Source organism: Oryzias latipes, chromosome 3 (genome assembly GCF_002234675.1).
Source record: "Oryzias latipes chromosome 3, ASM223467v1".
NCBI classification, from domain to species: Eukaryota; Metazoa; Chordata; class Actinopteri; order Beloniformes; family Adrianichthyidae; genus Oryzias; species Oryzias latipes.
In genome coordinates this window covers 25,948,397-25,965,073 of record NC_019861.2, presented here as the reverse complement: position 1 = coordinate 25,965,073, position 16,677 = coordinate 25,948,397, and the positions used below count along the sequence as shown (strand labels likewise).

Below are 16,677 nucleotides of genomic sequence, written 5' to 3'. Positions count from 1 at the left end.
CACGTCACTGTCTTATCACTTTTGTGTTTGTCCAAAGAGGACAAGTGTTTATTGTCAACATAAGGTTATTATAGACAAGGGGTGGCAAACTATGGCCTGGTGGTGGTGGTGGTGGGGTGTGGATGGGGCACTTGTGCGGCCCGTTAAACAGGAAACAGTTAAATACTGGCCCACACAACAGGAATAAATTATGTTGACAATCCTTATTAATGTTGTATTTCCATGTAATTCTTTCGTCTCTGCATAGATGGTGCACAAAAAATATTGACCTTTGCTTAGGCGCAGAAAGTTATTTTGCATTCATGTAGTGTTGAAAGATTTGTTGTTTTTCTGACATTGCTTACTGAGACGTTTCAATCATTCCAACACCACATGAAAACGGCATATCTCTAAGCTTGTGTTTTTTCTGAGGGACATCAACCCATTAGGGCAATAGGCACAAAAACGACAATAAAAAGCCACAATTTGAAATAAAAAAAATCAAGATTGCTTTGTTTTAAAATATATAAATCAATTTTCAATCAAAATTAAAGCATGTTTTGGTCAGGATTCCATGCTATTTCTTTCTCTTATGAGAAGAGAAAGACTGACCAGCTCAGTGGCCTTGTGGTAGACTGTCTGCCCAGAAACTGGAAGATTGTGGGTTCAAATCTGCAGCAGAGTCTTATACAAAAAGCTCTAAAAATGGGATCCAATGCCTTCCGGCTTGATGTTCAGCAATAAAAAAATGGGTTAGGGAGTTAAACCACCACATGGTTTGGTGGTTGTGTCAGCCAAAAGTCAAAGAGTTTGGCCACCCCTTTTATAGAACAAAAAAGAAAAGAAATGTTGGTGGTAATCCGCAAAAGAGGAAGATGGTAGCCAATGTGAAACATTGCAACCTGTGGTAAGGACAAAAAAAGAAGAAGAAAGGAAATTGGAAACGGAAGACTGACACAAAAAGGAAGAAGCAAATATTGGAAAGAGAAGAAACAAAAAGAGCTATATATGAAATAAAATAACAGGGAGCTAAAGAGAAAGCGGGGGTACTAAATCAAGGACAAAGAGTAACTCTCACACTGTCACATTTAATTTTTGCGTTCAAAGGCTGTGTTTTCCCCGCTGATTTCCGTGTTGAATACAAAACAACTCTGTTTTTCTGCTTAAAGGAGGCACCGGCAGTGAGGAAGAGAGAAAGGAGGTTTGATGGAACTGCTTTTGAGCTCATTAACAAGACGCTTTGGAGGGGCAGTGGATGGTTTATGTTAGCCTGCATCTTCATTTGTGTGAGCATTAGTTGCAGGGATATCTCAATTTGTTTGGACTTTACTTGATCACAAAAATGGGGGGGAAATGGAAATGTGTCCTGCCCACCTAAAGCAATAAATTCGCCAACTTTGAGTGTGTCTCTTCTAGCATCCTGACACCTGCGCTGGTATGAAAATGTGTTCAGGCCCATTAAGCTAACAGGAGAAACCCATCCAGCATATGTTCTCTGCAGTGTTAACTAACAGAAAAGACTGCCACTAATTGCTTCCACTCCACTCTGAATAATTAGAGTGAATAAAGATGATTAAAGGGGCTAAAAATAGCCAGAGGGGAGTGAGAATGGAAGGTTTTTGCTTTAATGACATGGAAATTGCAGAAAGAGCAATACTTAACCTGCCCATTCTGGCAAAATTCACATCAGCTCACTGAAATGATGGATCAAATGCTCACTCCACACATGCAGCTCACGCAGTTAATGTACACGGACAGTTAAATATCTGATCACTGATTGAAATTCACACCGACTGCAGAGGTTCATAGACTGAGCAGGATGACTTTACTCCAGTCCATGAATTTATTTCATACAATTACGTTTAGATGTACCCCACATTTGCTCCAATGACTGAGCAGAACAAGCTAAAGGTTGTTTTCTGTTTCTAAGGCATTCTTCAAAAGTTTTAGTTTTGCATCAAGTTAAGGATCTGAACTTCCAAAACACATTTTAAATCTCAAGACTAATGAGGGAAAAAAATACTACATTTTTCTCCTATAGTAAGTGACGCAGACATTGTTTAGTTTTAGAATAATATATTTATGGCAGTTAAAGCCACATGTCTTGCATATGCTGCATATAAAAAAGACTCAGATAAATCTCTGAGCTATTTTCCCTTTTTTGTCCAATGACAAACACGAGTGACTTACTTCTGACAACTAGATTGACGTTCTTGCGAGCCGGGTTGCCCACGTTGTTGAAGGCCGTGCAGTTGTAGAAGCCCGCATCAGCCTGAGTGACAGCACGCAAAATCAATGTCGGCCCTCGGACTTGGGCGCTGAGGGGAAGAGGACCTGGGTAACGTGACCAAGTCACAGTGGGCCGGGGGAAGCCAGCTGTCACCTCACAGGTTAGGACAACATCCTGCCCAGGATCCACCACCACAGTGTCATCGACTGACAGTTTGATTATGGGGGGGGCTGTGGAGAAGGAACACACAAGGCATCAGTCTCTCTTTACTTTGATTGAACTAAAGCTAAATGTTTGGAGTAATGTGTGAACATTCAGAGAATATGAGGGTCAATATTGTTCATTTTGTCAGTTGCAGTTTTCAAAGACCTCTAATTACAATGCCAGCGTACTCCCAGCCTAAATCGTTTCTCCGTTCTCCTATGCATGAAAAACGATGGACTAAATGCACAAAACAGTTTTACTTATGTCATCTGTGCATTTAAATTATTTAAAAAACTTTGTAAACTCAGCCCAGTTCAACCACACTAGTAGTGAGCAGCCTAACACTTAATGATTTTTTTAACTTAATTTATATATGAGGTACAATACCTGTAATTCCCAACCTTGTTAGTAACATGTAAAACAAATAAATAAAAAAAACAGTCTGACACACGTTAGTCACATTAGCGTTTTCATAACAACAGCCAACTTCTCAGAATCACATCATCAGTAAATAAAACCAGAGTGAATCCATATATAAGGCGCACTGTTGTTTCTTTTACAAAAAAAAGGCTTTTAAGTCTGCCCTATAGTAAGGAAAATACAGTAAAAAACATCATACGGTTTCAGTCAATGAGTGATTCTTTTTCATTGTGCATTTGTTTGAGTGTTCCTTCTACTGTCATGGTGAATGACAAGAATTTCACATTTAATTTCTCTACTTCACTTTGAATTTTAATTTAATTCTATAGTTGTTTTTTTTGTTATTATTATAGTAGAAAAATGAGGAAGTAGCCATCACCATTTCTCTGCTCTCTTGCTTCCCACCACAATACATTTTACATTTCCTGGAGCTGAACTTCAGCAGGAAAACCAGTGTGACCCCAAATGTAGTAGAAAGAAGTGACAAAAGTAATTTTGCAACAAAAGACAAGAGTTCACTTTGACACAGTCAGTTTTAGAGTAGAACAATTCAACTCAGGCCACACACAGCTTTTTGGTAGATTAGGAACAGGTAAATAGTCTTTTGTTGTAACTTTAAAAAAAAAAAAGACATTTAACAAGATGGAAATGCCATCTGCAGCATTTTGTAATGGGTTTTTTACATATGCTGCCACGGGCCCAGATGGGGTTGCAGGAGGGTAACATTGAAAGAAATGAGCCTGTGGCCAGCGTGTCACCTATTTAAATCCCTCGAGAAGCTGCAACAATTATTTTTTCTCCTTTTTTTCTGTTGAACTGAAAGGTTTCACCTCCATTGTCTGACAACCTTCATTGTCAACTACATTAAAAACACCCAGAGGCAAAGTTGTCAAGCACCAGCTCCTCGTCGGTGCATGCTTCATTGACCATAAGGTACTAATCTATACAGCTCAACAGTACAGTCGTGTCTCTGTGTGTAACCTTACTGATTTAAGTAAAAAATAAAATGCCGCTGTTGCACTAGTGAAAAAGCAGTAGTTCACAACATGAAGCAGGTCAGAAGTACTGTGCCATAGATAAGTGGGGTTGTGTTCAACAATGTAAAAATCTGAAAGACACAATTCTAGTTCCAAATCGTGACTAATTTGCCTATTTAATTAAGCGTGACCCCAAATGTTTTTCTCCAGTTAGGAATTAAGTATTCCTAATTTGAAGTAAAGTGTCTGTACCGAAAGATCATATTTGATGTTTGACTGACTTCACTTCATTAAGGGAAATTGCTGAAGGTAAAAATCTTATCAGCGACCTTGCTGTGACTTTAAAGATTAGGAGAAAAAGATGAATTGAAAATGTTTCAGAAAATGATAACAAGCTCATAACGGTTTAACTCAATGCTCTGATGAACAAAAAAAAAAAGTTTTTTTTTCTTTTTCTTTTCTTAGAAATAGCCCATCAACAAATTAAAGATGAGAAAGAAGCTGAGACCGTGGCATTGACAAAAAACAAATAAAAACTGTTATTCCCAGTCAGAAGTTGACACCACAAAAAGTGAGTTTAAATTCTGTAATAGAAAATTACTAGACAATGAAATTATGGATTTTCTTAAGCTATTTATGCAAACCTGTGGTAATGTTTAATGTTTTAATCTGTTTTATACATTTAAAGGGAAATGCAGCTGTTACAAAAACACTTAACCTGAGGCCTTTTTGAGCTTTGTTTTCTATTTTACAATTTGCTTGAGAAATGTATCTTTAAATCTGTTTTAGTGAGGATGAACCATCTTTTTGGTACGACCCCAGGTTCTATTTTTACAGATATATTTCATCACACAATAATTCCACGATGAACCTAAAACTGTCCAAAAGACTTAACTCAGAATGGTAAATGTTGCCATTTGTGTACTGCAATAATACAAAATTGAGATCAAAATGTTTCATGTTTAATAAAAAAATCATTAAACATGTAAAGATAATTCAAAAGTATAAATCAACAAACAAAGCAAAGACAAAGTCAGAACAATCTAAAAAAAAGACAAATCTCCACTGAACTATATACAAAGTTCCAAAGATATCAGATTTATGTTTTTGTTTTAGAACTGTTTGATTTAAATAAAACATTTCAGACAAGAAAATTTCTGCATTTTTCATGTTACATTTTAGATAACAACAATGCTAATGGGGGGGTGGGGGTGGGGGGGGGGGTGTCCCAGCGTCAATGTAAACAGGCTATGTGATTGGTGTGATTGGCAAACTCTACGGTGAGTTCAGTGACTACTGAGGGGTAAAGCTTTGAACCGATTTTATAGATTTCTTTTTGTAAAGAGATAAAAAGCAATTTTTTTAGAAGCTTAATAAAAATACAAAAAAAAAATGGAATCCAGGATTTGTGAGCTAAAAAAAGAGATAATCCTCATTAAAAGATTGACCTAACAGAGTCCAGTCATTTTAATAGCTTTAATGTGGATCATTATTTGACTGTTAGACTGCAATCATCACAATGAAAAGGACAGGCAGATAGATGTTCACCAAGCAGAAGATGCCTCAACCATTAAATTGACAAAGCAAGCTGAAATGAGCACTCGCAAAGCCATGTGTGCACTCTTTAACTAGTCACAGCGTGCATGCCAAGACATATACTCACTAATGGGACATCTCTTCAACTAACTTCACTAGTGATGGGTCAAAACTTGACAAGAAATTTCACTGGTGTAACAGCTGCAATCAGCACATAAATAACACTGTCTACTTTGATTCTATCAAACCACAGCGCCACCAAAGCAAATCCCTATAGGCCTGCAAAAGCTTTCTAAACTGCAAATGCAGCTTCGATGGAAAATGTTTGCTTAATCTTTAGCTTACTTGTATAATGACAGTTTAATTGCATGTAAATGCTATACACACACACACATATATATATATATATATATATATATATATATATATACACATATATATATATATATATATATATATATACACATATATATATATATATATATATATATATATATATATATATATATATATATATATATATATATATATATATATATATATATATATATATATATATATATATATATATATATATATAGCAAATAGAGACCAAAGCAAGGAGGAGTATCTGGGGATTAGAGAATTATAGCTTCTATTTCCTGGGGATGCGTGGGAGACAGTAACAGAGGGATCAGCCAGCACTTGTCCCAAAGTAATGGGATTTATGTGCAGCACAGTGGTTTACAACCAGGTAACAAATGCCTCCCTCCTCCATGCTCATAGTTACTTATTTAATCTTATTCTATTTCTTTCTCACTTTGTCACCTGTGAATCTTTCATTTTTGTATTTTCTTCCTCTTCTCTGTTTCTGGCTTTTATCATTCTGAATTGAACTTAATTTAGGGTTTATTTTGTTGTTTGTTTAAACATTTTGACAGGATTTTTGTCTTGTGAAATGCTGTTAAAACTCTGTCAGGTTCTGTGACAGGAGGCTGGGCTGGGTTGGGGGTTCCATTTTCAGCTAGCAAAGTCACATGTTAAGATATTCTTTGGCAAGACACTAAGCAGGTTCTGTACACGACAGGTAATTTAGTTGGAAATTGGCCTGTGTATTTGTGTTTTTAACCCACAATAAGCACAAAAGTGCAATGTCAGGACGTGCTACACCTGCCTAAACTGGTAACAAATGTTCTGTGGTAGAAATGCAGCCAATAAGATGTAGTCATCAAAGAAGAAAAACTACCAGAATTATGGTACTGTATCTGTGGTTTTTAAATTTTGTATAAAGGTATATTTGTGTGTACATATTTTAAGCCTGCAACCAACGGTGTAAAATTGTGAGTTTGAACTCAATTGTTCCTGAAAAATAACGAGGAGAGATTTCTTCATAAATGAATCCGATATAAATATTTTTTAGGTCCTAATAAATCTTTAAAATAAATAAATAAAAATAAGATAAAATTAAATAAATTAAAAAAGAAATATAAAAAAAAAAGAAAAAAAAAGATAAAGTTAATGGTGAATCCTGGTAGTAAAATGTGTTTTTTTTTTTAACTGGTTAAAGTTAAAATGCAACATATTGGGGGGGAAGAGGACTTAATTTATTCATAGTCTATGACTGTATGTGAACATAAATGGTGTTGAATCAGATGATTAAGTGGTGCCAATGTGGACTCCCTCATGTTCCACAGTGGATCAGTCTTGCTTAGTGGTATTCTTTGGCCATGCCTTCAACACAGACTGCACCTTGGTCCCCGATTTCTCTACAAACCACAATGTCATCTTAAAAAATTATAGTTCAAGAATACTTCTGCCCGATCTCATCTTTCAACCTGTCCATCACCGTTGCAAACAGGAAAAAAAAGGCTGATCCTTGATGTAAGCCAACTTTCACTTTAAAAACAGTCCATCATTCCAACTGGTCACCTTTTGACTGTTCTGTTGCCCTCATAAATGTCCTCCTTGTGCACTTTTTTTCTACGCCTGACTTCCTTCTACAGCTTTTTTGTTTAGCCTTTTGCCAAGCAATCTCCATAAATTCACAGATAAAATGTAGCTCTTGTCTAAATGGATACATTGCAAAATAATAATAATAATAATAATAATAATATTAAAAAAGACAATATAAGTGGTCTGTATTCTTTTCTCTCCAACAAACAAACCTCATGTTTTCTTTTCATTTATTTATTCTTTCCACTGACTCGAGAGAAAACCAAATTATGGCATGTTTTTGCTTTTTGTCCCCTAAATTTGAAAACAAAATCACAAATTATAAAAACAAAATATGTCTGACTGTCATGCAGTAATTTTTCTCCTATAGATTGCAAATTAAATGTTCTCATTAGCCCATTCAAATAGTTAGTAAGCAAAAACCCACGTTTACACTGTTGATTAAAACATAACTCATAGTGTTGTAGTTAAATAAAACCCATTAAGATTTCCTTGACCTTTTTAAATGTTTGAGTGATATTTTTGACATCATTACTCTGCAACTCCGGTTCTTGAACAATTCCAAATCCTCAATCTCAGTCCACTTCATTTAATGAGAGAACATGCTCCACAAATTTGCCAATAACCTTCTTTTTAAAGGAAGCAAAAGAAAGAGGATTTGATCACTGGCAGCACTTACTGACAGAAGTGTGTGTGTGTGTGTGTGTGGGGGGGGGGGGGGATTGTCAAGTTCCAGGCTGAGATTATTCTATAAAAAAATCAATCAACTTGTGCCAGTACAAAGAATCAAACATGATGTCATAACCTCGTTGGATGAATCTAATCTATGCAGTGACGGATGCAACAAGGACAGACAGAACTCATCTGGGAACAAAACAATATGCTTGTTAGAGGAATATTTAAGAGGATGAAAAGCAGAGCATGGGTTTGTTTTCCTCTTTCACAATCTCTCTGTGGCTCTGTGCCCATCTGCTCCTCTCACTCTGGTTCCTCCTCTACTCTGCATCTCTTTTGTCATTTTCCTGCAGGTTCTGCTGTCTGTCACTTAGGTTCATATTTTGTCATTTTGAGAGGTAAGACAGCGTTTTGCAAAGGTTTCCTTTTTCTTACTGAATATAACATTTTTGCCATTTTATCAGTTTTTCTCCTGTTTTGTTTTTCTAGTTTTATTTCAGATTCTCTATAACATAATTGTGGATAATTTATTTGAACAGACACTTTCTGGCAAGTTTGCAAATTAAAGTTTGTTTATTCTACTATTGGTTTTACACTACATTTCTATTTAAAAAGTTTTTAAATCAATTTGCCAAATGCCACAGAAAACTGTATTCCCTCAACAAAATGGTTGAGTTTCAAACAAAAACTAGTTAAAACTGCTAAAGCATGTATATTCTCTAGCCCTAAAGTATGTGAATACTCTCATTCATGCGGGTCATGTCTGTAGGCCATCGGTTTTTAAGTTGGATTGTGGCATCTGGTAATTGCATGTTTCTGATTTGGGCAAATATGGTTCCAGAAAGTCTACAACCAAAATCTGAAGAAAAGATGCAAGTGTCCATTCTGCAACTCAATGTACCTCCTAAGGCTTCTTGTGTCTAGTTTGCAACTTGCCTGGTGTTTGGAAGCAATGACTTTTTAAAAGATGGTTAAAGCATGTTGTATCATCACTCACTGCTCTATCTTAGGCTGCTGTGGAAACAGTTTGTGGCTGCTATCTGTATAAAATATGATGCATTACCTGTCCACACCTTAAACAGTCAGACTGCAACTTCTTTACCAAGACCAAAACCAAAGAGCTTTCTAAAGACACCAAAAATAAGATTGCACACCTGAATAAGACTGGGAGGAACCAATCTACAAATAGACAGGAGTTTGGTGAGGAGAGAGGAAGTGTTGGAGCAATTATTAGAGTGTTGAATAAATACAAGATCCCTGCATATCTCCCTCTAAAAAGCCTTTGGTATAAATGCCAATCACTGTGTACAGAAGAGAAAGAATGCGGAATTGCATCCAAGAACAACTTTGAAGCATGGGGGTGGTAACATCATGCTTTAGGGTTCCTTTTCTGCAAAGAAGTCAACTGATTTGTATTAAAGACAGAATGAATAGGTCGTGTATTATGAGATTTTGGATAAATCCAAATGCATCAGTGAGAGAATTAAGGAAGAAACATGGCTGGGTCTTGCAAATACAACACAGCCACAGTGTGTGTGTAAACCTGGTGAATACCTACAGGAAACCTTTGACCTGTCATTGAAAATCAGGGTATGTTACAAAGTGTTGAGGTGAACTTTTTCTTACTGACAAAAATACTTATTTTCTGCACCATTATATACATTTAAAAAAATCATATACAATGTGATATCCTGGATTTTTTATATTATTCTATCCCTAGGAGTTGAAGTGTACATATAGAGAACCTTACAGACCTCTTTCATCTTTTTAAGTGGGAAAACGCAGAATCTTTGACTGAAAAACTGTTTTTTTCCCCACTTCACAGTATAACAAGTCTACTAGTGGCTGACCTCCCTGATGGTCCTAGTTACTGTGTTTCAAATGGAAAGATATTGTGTCCGTATTGATAAAAAGAAAAAAAAACTTTAAATATGGAAGATAAATTACAGTTGAAACTGCTAAGTGGTAATTTATTTAATGAGCACATAATAACAATTGATGTCACACATTACAAAACTTTAAGAAGAGGCAACAACAACTCTTGAACAGATAAAGGCAACACTTTCTAAAAACTTTTTGTTTTAAATCTATCTGTTCCTCTTATGCAGCCTCTTTCAGACTGGCTGTTTTGGCGAGTCTCTGAGCCAGATGCCAGGCAGGAGTTTTTTCTGTAGCTATATGTGTCTTTGCAGGTGTGTTTACTGCACTGTTGGGATACAATTGATCTCAGCTGCAGGAGCTCAGTCAGAAAGGAAAGCTTCCAAACTGAAAGAAAAGAATATCATAGGTGGAAGAAGGCTGGTCAGTAGTTCAGGCCGTTCCTGTTTTTGACACATTCAATTCAACGGTAACAGTCTGTGACGTCAGTTTGGAAAAAAAACAACCAGTGCCTAAAAACTAAGTGTCACTCTGTTATAATTTGTATTGCTTAGTACATTAAGTTGCTGCTTTTTGTTTTGAAGCCTTGGCCACCTTTCTGTTTTCAATTTACTTTCTCTTACTTACTCTTTTTGTTCACTTTTATTACTTTGCATATTAACCTTTTTATTTTTTTAATGTCTCTAGTCTTTTTTTTATTGCATAAAGAGTCTTATCAGTAATGCAGATATTTAATTAAAAGAAAGATGTCCCCTTGTATGACTCTCAGAAGAAATAATGCTTGAAGCTGCAATCAACACTGACAGTGATAGGAGAATAAACATTCAGAAAGTCATTAAATTCTGTGTATGGTTAGAAATAGCTGGATAACAAGCAGGGGGAATCAACATTTTCAAGTATGCTGCACAACCCTGGACATTTCCCCGGTGGTGTATCAGCCTGTCCTTTACAAGCCTGACAGGGTTGTCAATGGCAACGATGTTGTAGTAAGTAAAAGAGTTGCCAGGCGATGGCGTGTAGATGGACAGAACTGTGCAGAGAGAATTGGAGATAACAGGGAGCATGACAACTGAATTACAGCTGACAGCCCCGAGACGAGCTCTCAGCAACAGAAAAACTAGAAAGACAGACAACACCGCATGCAGGGAGGCAGGCGAGACGATGGAGATACTCAGAGCACATCTCAGCGGAGAGTCAAAAGCCAGAGAAGGAAAATGCAGGAATAGAAGTGAGGCAGAGAGGTAAGGAGGGATGTACTCTAGATGAGAAAATGAAGATGAAAGGAGAATGCTAAAGATGGAAAACACTGTAACAATAAGAGAAAGAGACCGCTGGCAAAATACTTCTTAAGCACACACAGCAAATAGATGAGACTATCAAAGAGTGAGAAAAGAAGGGAAATATTCAAAGAAAGAAGGAAACAATGTTGACTGTATGCCGACATGTGCCTGTTTGCGATTGTGTCACTTCAGACGCCTGTTTGGCTTTCTAGTGATTCAAAGAAAATGAAAAGCTTGTGTAAGATGTAGAAGAAGAAAAAAACTTACTTGTCGCATTGGTTAGCCTGAAGGTGACAGACTTATCTTCAATGTTACACACATTACGGACAGACACCTGGCAGGTGTAATCTGCAAAGTCTTTGGGTCTTAGATTTTTCAGCTTCAACACCTTGGTCTCCCCCTGGATGAAACACACCGACAGCAAAGTGATGCAAATTAAAGAAACAAATGCAATCCCCACAAAAATGTTAACGCATTATTTTTCCACCTTTTTATGTCACATTTCAACAATGTAAGAGATCAATGCTTTTATTTGTTTTTACTCAACTGCCCAATTATTTTGTCTTTGAATGTGTGAGGCCACACATGGATCAAACCGAACAACAAACTCTTTACATCCACTCGTCACAAAAGTAGCTGCAGACGTTCAGAGGAAACTATTCATTTAAAAAGTCCTTGGTTGTAAATAGTCAGCTCATCTGACACTTTTAAAATTGACTGAGACATTAAAAGTTTTTAAAAGTACTTCATGTATTCCCCTCCTTCATCCACAGTTTGTACTAACTAACCAGTATGAAGCTACATTCATGGACACAAAAAAAGCTGCAGATCGTTGTCAGCATCACTGTGATTTCTCAGATCAAGACGTTGTTCATGATGAAGCTCAGAGTCTCTAAGGCGGCTACAGAATGAGATCCTCTGACTGGTTAATTGAACTCCAGGGGTTCTGCTGTGTGTCTGACTGATGCTTTGATAAACGCAGAAAAAGGGAACAGCTGTCTGAATTCAGCCCTTCTGTGCTCATCTCCTTTATCAGAGCTGGAGACACTGATTGGCCAACTTGTTAACTTATTGCCGGCTACTCGAAACAAGTGAACTAATAGATGGTAGCTTAATCAACAGTGACATGTAGCAGCAGTAGATGGGACAAAAAAGTAAAAGAAATATATAATTACAAAAAGTCAGCAAAGCTAACTAGTATGTTGGTTAAAAGGAGATCTAAAGTCAAATTAAAAGGCAATTTGTTTGTTAACTTTATTTTTTATTTATTTTAATATTGTCATTGTGAGATTGTTATCTGTATTACAAATTTGCTGAATGACGCCTTACATCAGCTTCACTTTTGTAATTCCTGAACTGAGTATTGTTTTGATAGGTTACACTACAGTGAGGGAAATGTTACATTTATATATAGATCTATTTGTGTTAATGTCAAAGGTTGCCAATCTTTTTAAATTATTTTACTCAAAGTTACTTGCAAAATGGAATCAGAAACTCACATTTCATATTTGTTTCCCATTAATTTTTTAGAAGTCTGCAAGCCTATTTACCAGGAGAATTTTTTTTAAAAAGGGGGCCAGGACTCTCTCATTTGTGTCAACAGATATTTATCGATTTAAAAAAATCCCATTGTGAAAAGTTTTATTTCTTATCATCACAGCTGAGGAAAAATGCAACATTTAGCTGTCCTCTAACATAATCAAGAAAACATTGATGAATAGAGACGACCAAACTGCTGTAAAAAATTTGGATGAAAATTGGTTAAAATTGAAAACTGCAAGAGCATTTTGTCATTCCCAATTTACATTTGAAGCACAGAAAAAAATAACATAATCAGTGCTGAAGTTAGTTATCAAAAGTAAAACCATTGAGTACAAAAGTTAGACCAGAGGCACAACAGCAGGAAAGGAAATGTAGGCTATTGCCTGGGGCCTCAAGATGGAAGGGGGGCCCAGTGGCAGAAGATAAACTAGTCAGCATGCTGTGCCGCAACCTGAACAGCTCTTGAAATATTACTATCTGCAATTGAAACAACAGCCAAAGATAAAACAACATGAAAACATGTTTAGAACTCGCCTTGGAGGGACTCCATATGAGAGTGCAGATTGATCAACAACTGACTACTCTGGTTTAAATCCAGTACTAGCTCATAGATCGCAAAAGGTAATAAAGGAAATTAGGGAGCCAAATATGACCTTGTGATAATCAAAAGAGAAAAAAACCAGCGTAATCAAATTGATTTTCTAACATTAACAAATTGTGATCAGGATTTGATTAAAAAAATTAATTGGTCATAGAAAATATAGATTGGGAAATTCCAAACATGATCAAATAATAAACCAGCAACAGTAAAGATTTTATAAGGATGATACAGTTACTGTAATGTCATGCAAAATGATAGCTGAAGTCTCCAACCTCCTTTCACTGATGTGATGGTTGTACTGTGTCTGCTGCCGACACCTGTGAAACTTGATCCTCTGATGACAACTTTTCAGCTTTCAAGCACTTGTTTCAGGAGAGTCTTGCAGGACTGACTCTGAGGTCCGTTAAATGCCATGTACAAATGTCAAGAAGCTTTTGTTGCTCGTGCTGAATAAAATGCTGAAAGCAACTTCATTACAAAGCTATACAACTAAAGTTTGAATGTAAAATCAAGACATACAACTAAAAAAAACAAAACAAAAAAAGTTTTATTTGACTTCTACCTTTCTTTGAATACAAGAATATTAAAACGGTTGTTTTTGACCCAACAGATTGAGCTGGGAATAGGTTGTAAAAAAAAAAAGTACTAAAGTGTCTGCTGACTGTGGTTTAGCGGGGCAGCAAAAATATGGAGCTATGGTCCAGTTTCCTTTTCGGTACAGACGTTTTAGCAGTTCATTTATTAGATTTTCCATCCAGTTTGCATTTTATTGTCATCAACTAAAAACAATGAAAGACAAGTCAGGAAAATAAGCATGACAGAATCTGTCAATTTGGTGTCCCGGAGATGTTTTTCTGAAAATACCTGGCTACCTTTGAAAGATAAACCTTCAACAAATCCATAAACTCTAACACTGACGAAAAGCAAAAGAGAAACACTTTTTTGTGAATTCACAAAAGCCACAGTCCTGCACTGCATTAAATTGTCTATAATTTTAAAGGATCTGTGTAAAACTGGAACAACTGCCAATGTCTGACTCATCATAAACTTTATTATCTGCCTTAAAGCGGGGATTTTATCAATACACTGCTTTAGAAAGATAAACATTGCATGTCTTTATAAGCCATTTGTCTCTAAGACTGCAGTCTTTGCAAACTTTAAGCACGTGGAGAACACTGACATCTGGGTAGACGGGCCTTGCAGAAAATAGTTCCTGAACCTTTCCTGCTCAGGCCTGGGGGTGGTTAGTGAAGGCTCTGTTTATTTTTAAAGCTTCTGCGTGTCACAGTAGAAATGATGACAGTTTAATGGCCATGGGTGTTCCTAAAGTGCAACAAAATTTGATTTAGACTTTTTTTTTCTTTCCAAGTGTCAAAGTCATCATTATAATACAGGTGAAGAGAAAAATAACAATAATAAAAATAAATAAAAAGCAAGAACACATGATAGAATTAGAAGTTTGGTCAATTCTAGTCTGGTGTCATTGATTCACAATGTCAACCTATGTAATAAATAAAAATTAAAAAGGATCCACTGAAATTTTTATTTTGAATTATGTTAGTGCTCTGATAAAATCATTTGAAATAACTTTTTATATGCAATATTTTAAAGTGATACAGATAATTCCATGGCTTTTGTCACATCATACAATTATTTAATTTAATAATTACAGATGTATGGAAGCATGGATAGAGAGAGAGACAGAGAGACAGAGAGACAGAGACAGAGACAGAGAGAGAGAGAGAGAGAGAGGGATAAAGATAGAGAGAACATGGCTTAACATTAAAGTGCTACTTCTAAAACCATTGCCAATGTTCTGTAAATTATGATTTTGCAAATTTGATAACATAAAAAAAAAACTTGACATAATTAATAATAATCTAAGTTGGTTTTAAAGCTTGAGCAGGAGAAGGTCACTTAAAACAAAATTTGCTTTTGTATAAATTGAGCGATAGAAGAAAGGCCAATCAGTTGTTTCACACCACTGTACACAAACACATTTGTGAGTATTCTTTATACCTAGTTAGGGACTTTAAAAATGTATTTTGTAATCTGCAGGCTGTATAGCATGTTTACTGCTAAGCAAACCATTTCATTCTACTAAGTGTCTCTACGGAAATGACCACATTTTGACTGTGCCCTGAACAGGTGCAGATCAAGCCACCTGGAAATGTCACTCAATTACAGCTAATTGTGTTTGAGGCCATGTTACCTAAAATGAGAACTGACCAGAAAAAAATGAACAAAAGTTGGATAACCCCTCTAGTCCTTTGACTTTCATATGTAAACACCTACTTCCCAATTACACCTTTTTTTTCACCCTTGGTACTTTCTAAAACATTAATTGAGACATTTTTCAGATAAGAATTGTTTTCATTGTGTTTTATTTTACTCACTGGAGATTAGTGGAACAAAAAAATATATAAAATTGTTATCTTGTGATTTTTTTTTTCTTAGTTGAATCTCACTTTAAAAAACCTTTGCTGTTGCTCTGCTCTTACCAGCAATTGTCTCGTTGGCTTTTCTTTTAACACATACTCAAAATGTTTCCTATAATGTTTGTGACAAAACATCACAAACATCAACATAAAAATGTTGGGTTTTTCTGTCAGTCTTAATATACATGTGGCACACATCCCTGCATTAATGATGTTTAGTTGGACCATAGCATGTTTTAAACAAAACCAAGTCTAAACTATTGATAAGAGGTTGGGGTGTGTGTGACATGTGCCCATGTGTACCTGAGTGTATAGAGGCTCATAAATGTCCACGCCATTGTCCTTGCTTTGTTCGATGAGCGTATTCCCGCGTTTCCAGATAAATCGCGCTGGTGGGTTGGAGTTTACTGTGCAGCGCAGGAACACCGTCTTCTCCTGGTAGTAGCTGCCTCGCACATCGCTAATGGTCTGGTGCACCGTCAGGACAGGTGTGTCAAGATCTGTACGTTACACAACACATGGTTGAACTTTTCATGAGACAATTATACATCAACATGTGAAAATACTTATACTTTTAACAAATAAATTGTATGATAAAACAGAAGAACATTGTTTAGTAAATGAAAAAAGGAAACAATGAATTAAAATATTCTTTATGATGTTGTTAAACTTTTTGATTAATTTACATTAAATTATGTTAAATTTTGACACTTTTAAATCATAGAAATTTTCTGACGTTGAAACTATTATTTATTTAATTCCTTTGTCCAAAAATCACAACATGCTTTCACTTTTTGATCAAAAACGTATCTCAAATCAGTCAATTTTTTATTTTTTTTGTTGTCTTTGCTTGTGCTCTCCCTCATATTGCATCAACACCCTTTCAGCTTGATCATTAGAATGGAACCTGTTCTCTATTTTCTTCCACCTCTCAAAAATTCACTGCCACTTTTTCTCTTCATCACTTCCCACCCAAACCCATCCT

The 16,677-nt window shown here is 35.9% G+C and overlaps 1 protein-coding gene across 2 annotated transcripts in view; it reads right to left on the bottom strand.

The window, feature by feature from the left end:
- mdga1 (MAM domain containing glycosylphosphatidylinositol anchor 1) overlaps window positions 1-16,677 on the bottom strand; it is a 190,600-nt gene that overhangs the window by 52,002 nt on the left and 121,921 nt on the right. For both annotated transcript variants that reach the window (XM_023953565.1, XM_023953566.1), the window contains exons 5-7: window positions 15,996-16,192; window positions 11,379-11,511; window positions 2,170-2,439 (exon numbers count right to left, since the gene is read on the bottom strand). In XM_023953565.1, coding sequence (XP_023809333.1) covers window positions 2,170-2,439; window positions 11,379-11,511; window positions 15,996-16,192 — 600 coding nt within the window. The remainder of the gene's footprint in view (window positions 1-2,169; window positions 2,440-11,378; window positions 11,512-15,995; window positions 16,193-16,677) is intronic.